The following is a 19,911-nucleotide window of genomic DNA, read 5'->3' as shown; positions in this document are numbered from 1 at the left end:
TTCCTAAATAACCCCTTTTTATATACGTATATAAGATAAATGATTTAAATAATTCAAATAACTTACAGAAATTCTCAATGATTTTAAGAGAATTATAGATCAAAGTAAATCATTTATGAAATCATTTTTAAGTATTCAAAGATTACTTCAACTTAATTTCATTAACTTAAACAATTATTTTAAACATAGAAGACAATCTTTATTGTAATTCTTACTTTATTTAAGAAATTTAAGAAACATTATCAAGTCTTATCAAAGACTAAGTTAACTGAAAATACTAACTTAATTAAATTAAGCTAGTTTAGGAAATTATGAGTTTTAGTTTTAAAAATAAAAGTAAACAAAATACAATTATTAAAACTCAATAAACAAAAAGGAAAAGAAAAAGGGGGTTTTAAAACTTCAGTTTCTCAAACTGATTAAACGAGATAGAAGGATGAAAGAAGGGAGGCGAAACAGGGGAGGCACGAAGGAGATCTGTGGTGCTGGGTTTTGGCCGGCGTACTGCAATTCTCAGGCGAGAGGATGGGTCAGGCAGGTTGGAGGTGGCTGGGAGGCCGGAGGGAGACGCCGCGAAAGAGGCTGGGCGCGGGGTGCATGGGACGCAGCAGGTGCGCCGCGAATTAGGGAGGTTGTGGGTGGCGGTTTTCGGCTCAGTGGCTCGATTGGTGGTTCAGGCGGTTTTTTTCGAGTGGTGTGGTGGTTCGAAGGTGGTGCAGTGGTGAAGAGAAGCAGAGGAGTTAGTGTTTAATGGTGGATTGAAATTTCATTTTTAATTTTCAAAACAAAATTCAGAAATTAAGGAAGAAAAAAATGAATTGAAGCAAACCTTTTTGAGATTGTTTGCTTGAGTAATTTGATGAGAGTAAATCAGTATTTATAGGAGAGTTTGGTCGGAAATTTGGAGCTTTGGTCAAGTTCCATTAATGGTGCAAGTGAGGTGTGAGGGCTATGGTGTTTAGCCTGTGAAAATTTGGCCCTGAAATCTGATATTTGTGGACTAAAATTCAATTTGCACTGACAAGGCTGAATTTTGAGTTGAAATATTGGCTTCTTTTGCTGCTGAATTTCAGACGTGAGAGGAGAGAGGGAGATGAAGAAATCAGTCTTCATCTTCTTTCCTTTTTTTTTCTATTTTTCTTTTTCTTTTTGGCTAAAAGGCATATGGACTATGGAGTATGGACTTGATATTTGAGCTTAGGATTGCTAAAGTGGATGGACAACATGTACAAGACTACAACTGTCTACAAGGATACCCACAATCGAATTTAAAGAGTTTAATTAATTAGAAATAATGAAATGAATAATATAACAAATAAATGATTTTAATTGAAACATGTTAAATAAATCAAAACTAAATGAATTCATTATTTTAATAAACACAGTTATTAAATAAAATTGCATTATCATAAAATAAATTTTAAATGATGAAAATCCTTTTTAAATGCAGAGAGAGAAAAAAGTAGAGAGAGAAAGAGAAAAGAAAGGAGAAAAAAGCCCCAATTCCAAGTATCAAAACCCTAGCCATGAAAAAAATCCCCAATTCAATTTTGGGAAATCTTCAATCATCAAGCATGATAACTTACTCTTAGTTACTGTTTCTAGCCTCCTGTTATCATTTTTCATTGCAATTAACAAAATCCTTTGCTCAAAAAAATCCGTAAGCAGTGAAAAAGAAAACCTTCAGAAGAGGTTGTTTTCTTCGGGAAAAAGAAAGTCCGGCTATGAGAGGTATTCCCATCTCCTCTTGTTAGTGCTCTTAATAGCTTCTTTGTCATTCATGGGATTCAGAGTTCAATCAATTGATTGGATTAAAGGATTCATCTTCCTTCCATTCAAATTCAAAGTTCGATTCATGGCTAGGGTTTTTTGGGGTAATTTGTGTTGGGTTCCTATTTTAATTCTTGGTGTGGGTCTTGATTTGGTGCTGTTGGTGCTCGGTTTCTTGATTTCGGCTGAAGGGTTGGTGTCCAAAGCTTCGACCGAGCCTACTGATAGGCGGGTTTTGTCGGCGGCGATGTGCTGCAGGTGGCTCTGCCACCGTGTAGCAGCTACTATGGGTGTGGGTTCTAGAGTAGTTGTTGAAGTCTCCAAATCCTCATTGTCTGCTCGTAATGGTCGATTCATAAGGTTGGCTATATCAAGCCATTTCCCCTGTTGTGTTCAATTCCCTCAGTTAGATTCATGTAAGATGAATCATAAGGTATGGTTTTTACCTTCTTTAGGAAAAAAGTCAGTAGTTAATTCTACTGTTTTAGTTTTTGTTGAGATGTTTATCATCTTTCCAGTTAATATGAAGTTTTATCTTCTTTGTTTGTTTTTTAGAATTTCACGTAATAATGTTTTATTCATAATCTTGCAAGCTAAGAAGATTTTTCAATTGCTTCAAAAGACTACTCTTAGTGTCTTCGTGTGGATTAGTATACTGTTTGTATACTTTTTTTTCCTATGTCGTTTAAAGTCAAATTCCATAGCCATGGTTGATATTGATCTCAACACTTCTCAGCTTGTTATGGTTACTCTTGGATTTGGAGTGTCCACTCCTTTATTGTCTAAAGTAACGAAATTTAAGTTAGACAGTAAAAATTATTGGATTGGATTTCTTTGGTTGGTTCTTAAAAGATTTCTCTTCACTTTCTCTTGGTTAGACCATTTAAAATCTATTTTTTTGGTTGTAAGAATGGATGAGACAAATGTTTTATTGCCTTGGAACAGATTCTTGGTTATGAACTTTCTTAAGTCTAATGCTAATTTCATAAGATTGAATGCTATGAAGGCAGGTGGACTCCCTTTAAAGGGTAGTTTAATAGATGCTTTGTGGATCCTTGCGAAAGTTGTCCTACTATTTCTTTTGAATTTGTTTCGTATTTACTACCAATATATAATTGCGACCAAAGTCTCGACCAAGCCTCATGACTGTTGGGTAATGTCTGTTGCGGTGTGCTACTGGTGGCTCTGTCACTGTGTAGCTGTTGATATATTTGTATGGGATAGAGACTATGTATGGTTTTTAGCTCTGTTAGAAAAGTTTTCATATGTAAATTCTTTTCTAGTATATGGTGAGATGTTTATCTTCGTTCCAACTAGTATGACGTTTTATTTTCTTTATTTGTTGTGAGCATTACAAGTTATTATGATTTAGTCATAAACTTGCAAGCTAAGAAGGAGTTTCAATTCCTTCTTAAGATTATATTAATTGGCTTCTTTTGGATTCTCGTTTTTCTAGTATGTCCATTTTTCAGATATTGCTTAAAGTCCTACCCCATAGCTATGGTTGGTTTGTCTCTCAATTATTCTCATATTGTTCTGGTTACCTCCGATTGTGGAATGACTGCTCCTTTTTTGTCCAATTTAACTAAATCCAAGCTAGACGATAGAAGTTATTGGATTGGATTTTGTTGGTTGTTTTTCAAAAACCTTTTCCTTTATAAAAACTCTAATCTAGGCTATAGAAGCTATTGGATTGGAATGTTTCACTCCATTCTAGGCCCCAGAAGCTATTGGAATGGAGAAAGATCTTTTTCTCAAAGTATGCCAATAGAAGGCCTTGACTATTCTGTGCAACAGAGATCAACTAAAGAAAACTTTAATGTCTGTTTGCAAGCTATTACTCCTTTTCCGATGACTATTTACAGTTTGTCTGTTATTCATTATCTCCTGTTATCATTTAAGATCTTGTGGAGGTTTTTCAATGTCAGAAATCTTGCCCAACTAAAGTATTTATCATGTAATGTGTGTTTGGAGAAAATAATTATTAGATTTGACGAAGGGCAAGACTTAGTTCAGTCTTGCTTTCCACATATTTATTTTTTATGATTATCAGTAGTTGGAATATAAGAGGTTCGAGGAGGCCACTAGCTATGGAAGAAGTGAAAGTATTTTGTAAATCTAATAAAGTTAAAATTATGATGCTCTGTGAGACTAAAGTGCCTACTCCTCCTTCTGAGGGATGTGTTAGGTATTGTGGCTTTACTCACTCTGACTTCCTTCCGTCAATGGGGTTAGCAGGGGGTATGTGGATAATGTGGAAGAATGATAGTTGTAATCCTTTTGTTCTATCACCCATTAGTAAAGCTTCTCGTTTTTGGGCTTGTAAAATTGAGCTTCTAGCCATTAATTTTAGCTTTATTGCTATTTTCATCTATGCTCCTCCTAATTATAATTCGAAATATGAATTTTGGGATGAATTAATTGATTTTATTAGACTGCTCGAAAGTCCTTTCATTATATTAGGGGACTTTAATGAATTAAGTTCCCATTTAGATAAACTAGGTGGGGCTGAATTTAGATTCTCCAGATTAGCTATTATGAATTATTTCTACTCTGCTATTGAATGCATAGAACTCCCGTTTGAAGGGAACCCATATACTTGGCGAAAAACAAGAAGTGGTTCAAATAATATTTTGGAACGGTTAGATAAGGGGTTGCGAGTATAAGTTGGCTAAATGCCTTCCCAAATGCGAAAATTAGTCATCATCTTTTCACATCTTCTGATCACTGTCCTATATCGTTGGAAATCAAAACCCATAGTAATTTAAAAGCTCCTCCTTTTAAATTTGATAAAATCTGGACAACTCGAAAGGATTTTGATGTTTTAATCAAGAAAACTTGGTGTCAAAAGTTTCAGGGTTCGAACATGTACTGCTTGACAAGAAAGTGTAAACTTTTAAAGGAAAATGCTAAATCTTGGGTCACTACTAGATTTGGCAATATAGCTAGACAATTAAGTAACGTCGAAGGAAAGTTAGGTAGAATTCAAATCAATTACTTGAACATAATGATTGCCCTCATCTAATTAGACAACAAAATTTGTTCTTGGCTAAGCAAACAAAATTATTAGATTTTCAAGACTCATATTGGAAAATCAAGGCTAAGGCAAATAATTTAAAATTTGGGGATGCAAACACAAAGTATTATCACGCGTGTGCTTCGATTAGACGAAATCGTAATTTAATCACTTCTATTAAAGACCCGTCAGATCGTTTAGTTACTCAACTAAAATTAGTAGAAGAATGTATTACTAATGCGTTTAAGAAAAGATTTACTAAGAATATGGATTGTTGCTTTAATTATGACTCTGATCTTTCTTTATTAGAGTGTATAATTTCCGAAAATGATAATATAGACTTATGCGTTGATATATCGATAGAAGAAGTAAAATCTGCTCTGTTTGATCTAGCACCGGATAAATCTCCGGGTCCAGACGGGTTTACTCCTTTCTTTTATCAAAAGTATTGGACTCTTGTGGGAAACTCAGTGTATAGGGCTATCAAAGCCTTTTTTCACTCAGGAAAAATTTTAAAAGAAATTAATCATACTTTTATCACTCTAATTCCAAAAATAGAAGCCCCTTCTAACCCAAATCATTTTCGACCGATTAGTCTTTGCTCAACTATTTATAAAATTATTTCAAAAATTATGGCTAATAGATTGAAAGTAGTGTTGGTTCGGATTATTCATCCGTTACAAGGGGCTTTTGTCCCCGAAAGAAAAATTCAAGATAATATTTTATTAGCTCATGAAGTGTTTCATTCTTTTAAGAATAAAAAAGGAAGAGAAGGGTGGTTAGCTATTGAATTAGATATGGAAAAAGCTTATGATAGACTAGAGTGGAGCTTTATTTTTGCAACTTTTAGAAAATTGGGTTTTTGTGAAAAATGGATTAATTGGCTCCACCAATGCATTACAACTGTGTCCTTTTCCGTATTAGTTAATGGTATTCCTGGAGATATGTTCTTCCCTTCTAGAGGTATTCGTCAAGGAGACCCTCTTTCTCCGTACATTTTTATTCTATGTGCAGAAATTTTAGCTCGTCAACTTTTTCAAGCTAGTTCTATAGATTCTCGATTGATTGGGGTCGCCTTGGTCATTCTAGAGTTAACATTCCTTTTTTAATTTTGCGGATGATACAATGATTTTTGCAAAAGCTAAAGTAGAAAGCTGTCATGCTATAAAATCTATTCTTAACAAGTACTGCTCAATGTCAGGCCAACTTGTCAATTTCCATAAGTCTGCTTTTCAATGTACTACAAATACTCCAACAGAATTATTGAGTGTTTTTCAGAATATACTCCAGATGGAAGATACTCTATCACTAGGTAACTATTTGGGTTGCCCAATCATTAGTAGCAAGGTCACAAATGCAACTTTTAGCTCAATTCAAGAAAAAGTCTCCTTTCAGCTTACTAAGTGGAGAGCCAATACTCTATCTCAAGCAGGTAGAGCCATTTTAATTCAGTCTAATCTAGCTTCTAAAGCTAGCTTTCAAATGCAAAGTTTTACTCTCCCTCCTTTTATCCTCTCTTCTCTAGATAAAAACTATAGGAATTTTCTATGGAATAAAGATTCGAATTCTAAAGCTCCTAACTTGATAGGTTGGGATAAGATTTGTACTCCTAAAAAATTTGGAGATTGGGGTTGAGAAAAGCTAAAATTAATAATTTAGCTCTTCAATTTAAACTTCTTTGGAAAATAATTAAGATGCCTAATAATCTATGGGTTAAGCTCGTAAAGCAAAAATATTTAAAACACGACACCCTATTTACTTATACAACTAAAGCTAATGTATCTTGGCAATGGCGTAAACTAATGTCGCTTCGTACGCCGTTTAAGCAAGGTCTTAGATGGATGGTGGGGAATGGGGAGAATATCTCATTTTGGAATGATAATTGGGTGTTTAATTACCCTATTAAAAATAAGTACTCCCCTATTAGTGGGACAGAGGACTTGATGGTTAATTTTTTCATGACAAATTCTGCTCAATGGAATAAAGAACTTCTCTTAAATTATGTTTCCATTAATGTAGTGAATGATATTGTAAAAATTTTTATCCCTTATAATAAGATGGCAGATAGGATTTTTTGGGGTCTTACTGCTGATGGAGAATATTCGGTGAAATCAGGTGCTGCTCTGCTTCAAGGGTATGGCTTAGATCCGCCCAACCAGGTTAGGTTTTCTTGGATTTGGGGTTTGTCCATACCACCCAAGATTAAATTCTTTTTGTGGAAAATTTGTCAGAATGGTCTTCCTACCAAAAAGAGATTAGAAATGAGTCATATTTTCCTTCCTTTAGAGTGTGTTTTTTGTAACTTTCACTCTGAAGATGACCATCATTTATTTCTAGACTGTCCTTTTATGCATGATGTTTTACAAATAGTTAATGTCAATGGAGTTTTTTCTCCCCTTCCTATTGATAATAATGATCTTTCTTTTATTGAGTATTTTTGCAATCTTAAGTCTTGTTTGACTCTTAAGAACCTTAATTTCTATGCTATTGTGTGGTGGTTCATTTGGTATGCTAGAAATAGTATCACTTTTCGTCAGGAAAGCTTTTCTCCTGCCAGATTAGGAGCTATGATCAAAGCTTATATGCGTAATCTAGATTGTTCCCGTTCTAATTTTTCCAATATGGAATATAGTCAACAAGTTGTTAGAGAAGCAAAAAAGCCTAGACAGAATATTATTTGGTTCCCCCCTCCTCTTGATTTTCTTAAACTAAATTTTGATGGTTCCAAGTTACAGGATGGTAGCACAGCTTATGGCTTTGTTATTAGAGATGTTGTGGGAAATCTTTTGCTTAGTGGTGCTAATGCCATTGCTGATAATAATTCTATTTTAGTTGCTGAGGCATGGGGTCTACGAGAAGGTATAAGGGGAACTCTCTATCTGGGGGCTAAGAATATTATTATTGAGGGTGATAATCTCTCGGTTATTCAAGCTATCAAAAGAGTCTGGAAAATTCCCTGGTCCATTAATGCTCTTATTAATGATGCAGCGGATGATTTGAGAAAATTTGATAAGTATAATATTCAGCATGTTTTTAGAGAAGCGAATTCTACTGCTGACTGGATGGCACATCATGGCCATTCCACTACTAATCTCTGTTATTGGTTTGAATCTCCTAATATTGCTTTTTCCACGATCATCCGTAAGGATGCTTTAGGGTGGCCTGTTAATTGGGTTCCTCCCTAGTTTCTTTTTTTCTGGCTAAAAAAAATAAATAAAATAAAATAAAATAAAATTTTAAATGGAAATAATATCAAACCTTAATAAATAATAAAATAATTTTTGAAAATTTGGGGTATTACATCTCCTCCTCCTCAAAAACAAAGTTTGTCCTCGAACTTTAAAGTTAGATGTTTAATATTAACGAAACATTAGCTTTGCGCTTTGTTAGTATTACAATTTTTCCCCCATAGGTTTTCTTTTCACCCAATTCATGACATTCAAATTTTAAGGCTAAACGACACACATCATCAAAGGTACTGTAATTTGCAACATCAACCTTTCTAGCAATATATTAACAAACCTAGTAATTTTCTCTTGTTCGACTTCCTCCACGTCACAAATCAAGCACAATTTGTCAAACTGAACCATATAGTCATGGACACTTAACACATCTTGAGTCAAAGAATTCTTTTTCATGTATTACCTTTGAGTAAAATCACTTCGAACAAACTTCTCATGCAAATTTTTTCTGAAGCTTACTCCAACTTTTAAGCTCAGGTTTTATAAGACTTCCCCTTTTTGCCTTTAGACTCTCTAACCAAATTCCAGCATATTTAGTTAGTGCAATGGTGGCAATCTTAAATCTTTTTTCATCATCAAAACCCTTATAGTCACAAATTTTCTCAAGTTGGTGAATCCGTTCAAGTAAATCTTCAACACTAGATCACCAGTAAAATCATCTAGTTTAATACCCCTATCATTATTATAAGTTGGTTTAACAATCTTTTCTACATCATCATCAGATTTGTAATTTTCATAATTAGGGTTTTCTTTTTCAGAACAATGTCAGTTAAGACCTTTTGTTAATTTTCAAAACTATACGCCCTAATTTGTGCATCAAGTTGCATTTTAGATATTTGCTCAACAAGACTTTTGATTTCCGCAATATTAGACATGATAATGTCAAGAAACTAAGCAATGTGCCATGCCAAAGGAGAAGAAATAGCAAGCCAACAACCACACAAACCCCAACAATGGATCGAACAAGCAACTAGAAGAAACACTTACCAATGAAAGTAGAATCCTTTCTACCCTCACCCTCCTGGAAAAGTCGAATATCAACAGATATGATTGCAACTCCAAAGATGAAGAAGCAACCAAGTAATTTTGAACAAAGGAACTTAGTTTGATCACTTACACTAAGTCCGAAAATTTTATCAAAGTAACTCGGATATGATAACTAAAACAAACACTCCTAAAAGTTTTATTTAACTCTTAATCTAACTCGAACCACTTGTGGAATTAAGTAGATTAAACACTAAATTAATTAACACTCCTGAAAATTAACTTAATGGGCGAAAATAATTGAAAGCACAATTAAATTCAATAAAAAAAGGTTTTTGTATAAATCACTCATGCTCTTGTATGGTAGCATGATATGACTATTTGTATTATTCATGACAAGAATTAACTTACCTTCCAAGCACTACAATAGCCGAAAATCAGCCCAAGTATTTTAGGAAATACAAGCTAATATCTTGCATCATAATCTCTAGATTCTAGGAGAGAATAAAGGAGTAATTGAGGAAACAACAAATCAGCCCCAAATCCCCTTTTACCCCTAAAACAACTAAGAAAACTAGAGAATATTACAACTCAATGACAACTTGCACACTTGGAACACAAGGACTCTCTAACTTGGTCGCAAATCACAAAGATATTTCAGACCTTATTTGCTGAAATCAAATACTTAATCAAAATTAACTAAGACTCCAAATGATGCCAACTTCACACTTCGTGGACTTGATCATCTTCCCACTTAATCATGGATACAATGGAAAAGTTTGAATTGAGTTTGAACCCAAATGCTTTAAGGACTAAAAATAGGCTCACAATCAAGAGTTGACTTTGCACCTTGACTTGTGTCACTATTGCCATCCTTTCTCTATACGTTTCTTCTTGTATAGAAGTATCTCATTTGTACCACCTTCAACTATAATAACTTCAATTCTTGGTCAAATTCAACCATCTAAAACCATGATTAATGATAAGAAGGGGGGTTTCCCCATTTTCACTCTTGTTTTTCTTATCAATTGTGGATGGTAGATAGTAGAGGTGGCAAATAGGTCATACGAGTCGAGTATGGGTCGAGTCATTATGAATCAAATCATATTCGGGTCAATCTTATGCTCAATTGGGTGCAAGTTTGATGATTCTAGTCAACAAGTAGGTTCCAATCCATTAGGGTTGGTTTGAGTCGGGTTGGGTCAAGTCGGGAAAGGTCGAATTTCTTTTTTAGCAAATAAATAAAGCACATAAAGTAATATTTGTGAAAAATCTTTCATTATTATTTTCAAGACGAGTTTGGGATATTATTTTTGGGTCACTTGGGGACTGGGGTATAGTAGATTTAGATCGGTTTATTTCAGGTTTTGATTCTATCTCAAGTGGTCACTCTTGGGTGAAAAAACGGGTCTTGGGTCGGGTATTTCGAGTCGGATAAACGGATACGAGTCTATTTTGCCGACTAATAAGCTTATGCCGAGGAGTTTGGATACCTTTATATACTGACACAAACCCAAAATTGAGATGACTTATTCAACAGTTCTAGTTTTGGAAGACATTACCCATTATCATCCCATCCGAGTTCCGAGTTCTGACAAGTCGCAAACTCACTAGTCACAGCTCAACATCGTTTATATGTCTTCAAAAACATATTAGAAGCCACATGAGGAAGCCAAAAGAGTATTATCAGATAGCATTAGAAAGCAAAAATTGCCATTACTTGAGAATTCAAACATAACTCTGCGTCTCTACCAAGTAAAAGACTAACTCATCAATTGGCCAATACGCAACCATATTGGTAACCACCGTAAACTAGAAAACTTTTCCATGTTTGAGATACTATCATCAAGAAAAACAAATTGCCTTCAGCTTTTGCTTTCGAATTCCTATCAAATTATTCATACAATGTATGATAATCAAATAGAACTTGGAAGCAAGCGTTCTGCATTACATTCCTCGTTCTCCATAAGTCAATCTCATATAATATACCACACTCAACTCAAACTACTCATCCTATCACTAAAAAACACAATTTTCATATAATAGCTTGTTTGCTTAATGATGGTAGTAAAACTCTAACACATGGACTAACATTAAAGCAAAAAAAACAAAAAAGCCAAATAAGAAAGAAGCAAAGATTTAACATTGCTAATTTTGTGATCCCATTTTCGTTCTTTCATTTTCTGCCATTTGAGAAAAAACCTTAGTAGCAAGCATATTCTCATCAAAAAACCTTGCATATGGATGACCCTTTGGAACAAGCCTCTTATACTTATCAAATTGCTTTTGTGCCTCATCTTTCTTCCTCAACAATGTGTAAATTATACCTTGACACAAATAAGGCCTGAAATCTCTTGGTTCATCCTTCACCAATTCTTGATAAACCTTCAAAGCTTCCATATAATTCCCTTCGATAACTCGAATTTGCGCAATCAACAGCTTAAAATCCCTCATTTCATCATTCTTTTTCTCCCTCCTACACCTTTCCATTGCCTCTACAGTCCTCTTTGTCACCTCCTCCAACTCCTTCCCACCCTTTTCGCCTTGCGAAACCGCCATCACAAGGCCATGAAATGCCTCCACACGAAGCGGCTCCTTCGCTATGATCTCCTCAAAACCCGATTTTGCCATCTCGGATTCTCCCATATAGCTATACATGTGACATCTCAGCAATGGCCACTCTCCATCATCAGGTTCCAGCTCAATTAACCTGTTTAGAACTTCCACCGCTTCTCCAAGCTTCTTATTCTTAATCTTAGCTTCCATTAATGACTTCAACCCTTCTACGTCGTCCGGGTTCGATGCCAAGAACTCCTCCACCTTTTTTTCTCTCTCTTCATTCGATACCACGTCTTCTTCTTCCCTCTCCTCAACCATTGCTGGCGAAGTCGGCTCGGCTCTCGCAGCCGAGTGATGCTTTTGACCAAATACAGAGAAGAAGATTGCGGTGGAGGCCACCGCAATGGTCAGAGGGGTTTTGAGGAGAGAGAAAGGGTTTTCAGTTTTGGGTTTTGTAGAAGATTTAAGGGGAGAATTTGAAGATGAAGAGGATCTAATTTTCAATGGAAAAGGACGAGAAAATTGGGTTTTGAAGGAGATTGAAGAAATGGGTGTTGAGAAAGATGGGCGGTTGTGGTAGCGGAGAGAGAAAGTTAATGAGTGCTGCGGCTGCTTGTAATTGAGTTTAGTGAGAGACTCCATTGTTAATAGCTTGGAGTTTTTTTTTTTTTATAGGGAGTAGAATTTTTGAATTTTAGAATTGCAGAGAAAAAAGAGGAAGAAGGTGTTGCAAAACCCTCGCCTCCGAGTTTGATTGGGTTAGAATTTCACAATGGAGAGTAAAGCTGAAACCTTCTGTAAAGACTAAAGATAGTTTGAGACTTATGGGGAAATTATAAACATCTCTTCTGGAAGTTTTCGGGCTTCTTATTTGTCAAATATTTATACCCTATCAGAAGCAAGGCCCAACATCCTTCCTCTTCCTCTCTTTAATTATTGTTATTTTATAGAAAAAAATTATTTTCAATAAGTCAATTTTTGGTTATTTTTCTCAAAATAAGTCAATCTTTTGATTATCTCTATTATATAAGGGAAAGGGGGAGCAATGGTGTCCTCTTTTGAAATGCCTATTTTTCCCCCTTTCTCTTTCTAAATTACAAAAGGAATGTCAAAATCAAAATCGACACTCAAAGAAAACTACCGAAAATTAATTTACAACACTCACTCACAAATCACTTAAAAGAAGAAACTTTACCAATCACTCATACAATTTGAGAAAATCACGTTATAAAAATCAAGCAAATCACTCAAATATTCAGGAAACTTTATTAAAACTAATTAAAATTAACATACAAACTAAAACTACTAACCTAGAACCTCAATACATACAAAAACATTTACAAAAATTTACTTACAAATCACTATTCTCAAGAATCACTCACAATTAATTATGGGCCATGATAAAAAAAAAAATAGAGGTGTATTTGTAGTGAAATCAGTTAGAAGTTAGACAAGGAAAAAAATTATTTACTTTTTTTATAGTGTTTCCTATATATAATATAACTTTTACATATATTTGGACCTATTTCTAATATATACTAGCGATTAATTATCAAGGTAAAAAGGTTTATATAAAATATCAATCAAGAATTAAAGTACAACATATCTCTATTATATAAGGGAAGGGGGGGAGTATGGTGTTCCCGAATGAAGAGACTATGTTATTCCCTTCCCATTCTAAATTACAAATTTACTTATAAATCAAAGGGGGCATCAAACAAAAATACCAAAAATATAATTATAACAATCACTCACAAACTACAACCTATGAAAAAATTAACTTGAAATCAAAGTGTCCACTTTCTTTACAATTTATGAAGTACTGTACTTAATTCAAAAATCAACTAAAAAATTATAATATTAGAAATCATAAATAAATTCAATAAAATTTATATTTAATTTGTTCATAGAATTTAACTTTCAAAAGTAAAAAAAAAAAAAAAAAAAAAAAGAATGGTGAGAGACTTAAGTGACAAAAACTAACCAATCAAATTTTGCAACTAAAAACAATTATACTTCGTATGTCTAATGTTCAAAATTTCGACTCTTATGCCGAAGAAAATCGAGTTTCTGTTTCGACAAAAAATTCAAGCACGCATCGCGTGCAAAAAATTCTAGTCTTAGAATAAATTAACCTTGTATCTACTTCTATTGTAAACGAGTTAATGACTTTGAAATTATGATATGTGTCACATTTTAATAGGATGACATTGTGATTTGATTCATTTATAGCAAAAGTGAATACAAGGTTAACTTATTCATAATTAATCGAAAGGTTGACTTATTTTAAGAAGAATGCGCAAAGATTGACTTATTTTAAGAAGAATGCGCAAAGATTAACTTATTAAAAATAATTCTTCCTATTGAATATCCAAGAGTATGTTCGTTAAAAAGAGCTGTGAGATATGAACTGTGAGCTATTAGCTATAGAAATAGATGTTAGCTTCTATATGTAAATTTAGTTGTCTAGAGTATAGGTGTTCGGTAATAGTAGCTATTGAAAAAAATGGGTTTTGCTATTTGACGCCTTGAAATTTCCTACTAACGCCCTTAATATAGTATTTTTATACTGTATATATGTACCTCCATTTCCTTTTTCTCTTTCTCCATTTCCCTTCCCCTTTCCCTACCACCACTACCACTAGAGCTGCCACCACCACCAATCCAATGCCACCACCACCACCAACATCGCTGCCATCGCTGCCACCACCACTGCCATCGCTGCCACCACCAATCCAATGCCAACAATATGTCAAACTTTTTGGAACTGGAAAAAAGATCCTCGACATTTCAAGGCAGCAGAGAATTGAAAAAAAAAATCCTCCAATTGACATATCAAGGCAGAGAATAAATTATGGAATGAAGCTTAGGGCTCAACAATGGTGAGTTAATCACATATCAAGATCTAGTACTTTGAATGAAAGCGGGTGGAGCACGTTTTATTTTTGATTTTTTAAAAAACATGGAGACGTCCACCATAGACACCCCACCACCGGTGGAGGCGTTCATGGCAGGCGCTGCACACATGGTGAGGCGCCTACCATGGAGGCTTCCACCGGTGGTGGGGCTTCCATGGTGGATGCCTCCTTTTGTTTTTGATTTTTTTTTTTAATAAAAATGGAGAGGCGTCCACCGTGCACGCCCGGTGGAGGCGTCCATGGAAGGTGCATCACCTTGTGGTGGAGCACCTGCCATGGACGCCTCCACCGATGATGGGGTCCATGGTGGATGCCTCTTATTTTTTTTGAATTTTTTTTAAAGAAAATGAAGAAATTGGAGGAGAGAAGAATGTATGTTACCTTGAGAATAATAAACAACGTTAGTCCCACTAACAACCATGTAACTCCTTGAAAGTAAAATAGAATCCACTAATGAATAGGTTGATCAGAATGATCATTTATCAACTTTTTATTCAGCTTCCAGATACCAAGCGGCAATGCCGGCAAAGTCTAAGTAAACAAGTCCAAGGCTGTCATTAATTAAAAATATCTATAGTATTTGCAAGATTTAGAACTGGGTACTTCGAGCTCAATTTTTTTATCAAACAGCCGTAATGCGGTGTGGCGGCGCCGCTAGTAGGCAATATCATTGTGGCAGTGGTGTGGCGGTGGTGGTGTGCCGGTGCCAGTGCCCAATGGTGATGTGGAAGAAGATGGGGAGGAAAAGTGAAGAAGGGAGAAAATGAGAAAAGAGATGAAAAGTATACAAATATAGTATTTTATACGTATTTAGGGCAAAACTAAGAAATTATAGGGCGTCATTTGGCAACCCAGAAAAAAATTAATGTATAAAATAATATGTGAAAATGGTACCTTTTGACAAAAGCTACTCAAAAGATAATAATCTTAACTTTTGGTAAAAGCTACTCAAAAGTTGAAAGTTACTTTAAAGCTACCTCCAAAAACTAGATTGGTGAAAACTAAAATAAAATTTCAAAAGCTAAAAGATACCTCTCAAAAGCTACACTGAAAAGGCCCTAGGAGAAATGCCTACATCCTCTCCGTGAGTAAGGAATAATTATTCTTCCTATGCCATTTTGGTAAATAAATATAGTTTTTTTTGAAAAAGAAAATATTAGAAGAAATAAAATTCCATGTTGTTTTCCAAAATTAGTTATGTTGTGTAAATGTTGAATGTTTTTTTTACAAAATCATAAATGTTACATAACAAATGATATATGTTCTATAAAAAAATTGCAATTGTTGTACAAAAAATTATTAAAGTTTGGTTATGGTATCAACAAATTTATGGTTCTCTCATAAAAGAGTTGGACAAAGTCCTTATCACAAGTTTTAACGTCCGTGCAATAGAACAACTAAAAGTTGATGCAACTTGACAAATAGATGAACCTAATCCAATTAATGGGTTAAGGTTGACATTTGCACATGAAAATGACCACTTTTGATCCATTTAACTCATGTATTGATGCATTCGCAAAGTAACTTTTATTCCCATTTTAAGCCTCCCTACAGATAACAAAGTTACTTATCTGAAAAGTCTCTTTTGTATCACAAAAATGCTATTACGCTAGAGAATATTTAATAGAGAACGTCGTGAGATTATGAGAATTGGATTTCAATTTATATTTTTATCTATTTTAATTGTTTTCCCTTCTTATACTCTAATCATTATTTTCTTTTATCACATTATAACCTGCTAAACTTAAATTAGATTACTTGAAATCACACCTAAATAAGATAAATCTTCTGAAGAAAAGGAAACTTTTTAGGCGCCTTAGATTAACAATAATTGAATATTAACTAGAGTAGTCTTTTTAGTGTTAAAATCAAGTTACTAAGTTAGATTTTTATTAACTAGAAATTCATGACTTTATAGTATATGGTAGAAGTGTTAGTAGAAACTATTAGAAATGATATTTCCCTTCACTGATTCAAGGATTACAAGGAAGTATAAATATGTGCAGCCTAACGTAATGCTAGAAACTAGGAAAGTATAAACAGAATATTCCTAAAGGATTACACAAGATTACAATACATAGGTTTACAAAATATTATCATATTCTATCACACCCCCGCAGTGGAAGCGGGATTAGGAAGGACGCTGAGACTGGATCGGAATTCCTCAAAGAGGGGCCGGGGGAGGCCCTTGGTGAATATATCTGCAAATTGGTACCGGGAGGGAACATGAAGAACACGAACAAGGCCCTTGGCTACCTTTTCGCGAACAAAGTGGATATCCATCTCAATGTGTTTAGTGCGTTGGTGCTGAACAGGGTTACCAGAGAGGTAGACTGCACTAACATTATCACAATATACAAGAGTGGCCTGACGAACTGGGCACTGGAGCTCGAGAAGAAGATTCCGGAGCCAGGAAGTTTCGGAGACGACGTTGGCCACGCCACGATACTCAGATTCGGCACTGGAGCGGGAGAGAGTGGCTTGTCGTTTGGACGACCAGGAAATGAGATTATCACCCAAGAATACACAGTAGCCAGAGGTGGAGCGTCGAGTGTCTGGGCATCCCCCCAATCAGCGTCGGTGTAGGAGACAAGACGAGCTGACCGAGAGGAATAGAGATGCATCCCGAGATGAAGTGTGCCCTGAACGTAGCGAAGGATACGTTTGAGGGCATGGAGATGAGTTTCTCGAGGATCATGCATGAATAAACAAATCTGCTGAACTGCATAGGTGAGATCCGGTCTGGTAAATGTGAGGTATTGAAGAGCACCGGCCAGACTACGATAAAGAGATGGGTCAGCAACAGAGGGACCAGAGGAGGCGGTGAGCTTGGCCTTAGTGTCGACGGGAGTGGCCGAGGGTTTACAGGAGGACATGTTGGCACGGGCAAGAATTTCCTCAGCATACTTCTTCTGTGAGAGATAGAGACCACCTGCAGTTTTGGTGACAGAAATACCAAGAAAGTAGCTTAATGGGCCCAAATCAGTCATAGCAAATTCTGCATTAAGGTGAGACATAATGGTGGTGCGAAGATGATCCGAAGATGCAGTGAGAATAATATCGTCCACATAGAGAAGCAAATAAGCAACATCAGAGCCATGATGATAAATAAACAAGGAGTGATCAGACTGGCTGTGATGAAACCCGAAAGTAGACAGATAAGTGGCAAACCGCTGATACCAAGCTCGGGGGGCCTGTTTGAGACCATATAATGATTTCCGCAGGCGGCAGACATAATCAGGGTGAGTGCGGTCACGAAAACCGGGGGGCTGGTGCATATAAACTGTTTCCTGTAAGTGACCATGAAGAAAAGCATTCTTAACGTCCAGTTGATGAATGGACCAAGACTTACTGAGAGCCAGAGAGAGAACCGTGCGAATGGTGGCCGGTTTGACCACGGGACTGAAAGTTTCCTCACAGTCGATGCCAACCTGCTGAGACCTGCCATTAGCAACAAGGCGGGCTTTATGCCGCTCAAGAGAACCGTCAGAACGATATTTATGTTTAAAGAGCCACATGCACCGAACAATATTAACCTTAGGGGGGACGGGGAACAAGCTCCCACGTCTCATTTTTAATTAAAGCATTAAACTCATCGGTCATGGCGACTTTCCAGTTCGGGTCATGGAGCGCGAGAAGGGGAGAAGTAGGAATGGGGGAGATGGAGGTGGCGGACAAGTTTAAAATGTGTTTTGGTTTGTGGACCCCAAGGCGAGCACGAGTGGTCATCGGGTGAGGGGGTGGAGGCCCGGACTGGGCTTGGGAGAGGATAGTGGGCTGGGCAGTGGGTATTTTAGTGGAGTCGGGCTGGGAACGGGGCGGTGAACTGGGCGGGGGACTGGGTGGTGGACTGGGCGAGGTATCGGGCTGGATACGGGAGGGGGAAGTGGGCTGGGTACTGGGCTGGGAAGGGGGTGAAGCAGGTGGAGTGGGGGGCGAAGAGAGAGTAGGTGGGGAAGGGGATTGTGGGCCGGGCACTGGAGAGTCCAGTGGATTAGTGGGATTAGTGGGCTGCAGTATAGTGGTAGAGGGGCGAGAAGGAGAGCTGGAAGTGCGTGGGGGAGAAGGAGGGGGTTGGGCCGTTTCTGTGGGCTGGGAGATGGGAATGGGCAGGAGGGTGGGGGGTTCATCTAGAAAGGAATAGGTGTGAGACTGAGGTTGGTGAATAGTGGCAAAAGGGTAGATGGCTTCATTGAATGTAACATGTCGTGAGATGTAAATTTTGTGAGAGCTGAGGTCTAAACACTTGTAGCCACGATGATTAGAGGGGAAACCAAGAAATACACAAGGGGTGGAGCGAGGTTGAAGTTTGTTTATGGAGGATGAGGGAAGATGGGGATAGCATAGACACCCGAAAGTGCGAAGGTGGGAATAAGAAGGATGGCGATTGTAGAGAATTTGAGTGGGGGAAGCATATGAGAGGGTTTTGCTAGGTAGGATATTGTGGAGGTAGGTGGCCATGGTAAGGGCGTGAGGCCAATATGAGGGGGGGATGGAGGCATGAAGAAGGAGAGTGCGAACGGTGTTATTAATAGTGCGGATTTTGCGTTCCGCTTTACCGTTTTGAGAAGAGGTGTAAGGACAAGAAAAACGGAAATACATACCATGTTGAGCACATTGTTTATGAAAAGGGGAATTATCAAACTCACGACCGTTATCACATTGGAAGCTTTTAATATCACGGTTAAATTGAGTTTTGACATATTGACGGAAAGTGAGAAAAGTGGCAAGAACATGGGATTTATTAGATAGGGGAAAAGTCCATAAAAAATTTGTGAAATCATCCAAAAACAATATATAATAACGGTGACCAGAGGAACTCAAAGTAGGGGAGGTCCAAAGATCACTATGGACTATATCAAAGGGCGCAACAGTAGTATTATTAGAAGCAGAAAAAGGCAATTTAATGTGTTTTCCAATTTGACAACCATGACAAAAAGAGAGTCCACAGGAGGAATTACATGAAATAAAATTATTTGACTTTAAAGAATTAAAGACAGGGGCGCCAGGGTGGCCGAGGCGGTTATGCCAAGTAGTAGTGGTGAGGCCTGCAAAAGCTTGAGAGGAATGTGGAGTGATGGATGATAGAGGGTAGAGATCACCGGTGCTATCACATCTCATAATAATAGTCCCCGTCTGAAGGTCCTTCACATGAAAACCAAAGGGGTCAAACTCAACAGAAACATGATTGTCAGTAGTGAATTTTCGCACAGAAATAAGATTCTTGATAATTTGAGGGGCATGTAACACTTGATTAAGAGCAAGGTGGGTGGAGGAGTTAGTTTGACAGGGGATAAAAGTGCGACCAAGACCATGAACAGGAATAGTATGACCATTACCAACAAGTATAGATTTATTTATGCTTGAATTAAAATAAGACGAGAGTACCTAATCACCCGTCATGTGAGAGGAGGCTCCTGTG

General features: G+C 36.6%; 1 protein-coding gene across 1 annotated transcript; it reads right to left on the bottom strand.

Moving 5' to 3' along the window:
- Positions 1 to 10,825: 10,825 nt before the first annotated feature.
- Positions 10,826 to 12,425, bottom strand: LOC104887120 (hypothetical protein). The gene has a single exon (XM_010671714.3). The coding sequence runs from the start codon at positions 12,211 to 12,213 to the stop codon at positions 11,161 to 11,163; it is 1,053 nt and encodes a 350-aa protein (XP_010670016.2). The 5' UTR covers positions 12,214 to 12,425; the 3' UTR covers positions 10,826 to 11,160.
- Between the last annotated feature and the right edge of the window lie 7,486 nt (positions 12,426 to 19,911).

This window comes from Beta vulgaris, chromosome 2 (assembly GCF_026745355.1).
Source record: "Beta vulgaris subsp. vulgaris cultivar EL10 chromosome 2, EL10.2, whole genome shotgun sequence".
Classification (NCBI taxonomy): domain Eukaryota; kingdom Viridiplantae; phylum Streptophyta; class Magnoliopsida; order Caryophyllales; family Amaranthaceae; genus Beta; species Beta vulgaris.
Note: the sequence above shows the minus strand (reverse complement) of the source record. Positions and strands in the feature narration are given on the sequence as shown.

Coding starts and splice junctions, on each gene's coding strand:
- LOC104887120 (XM_010671714.3), bottom strand. CDS start 12,213: ATGGAGTCTCTCACTAAACTCAATTACAAGCAGCCGCAGCACTCATTA.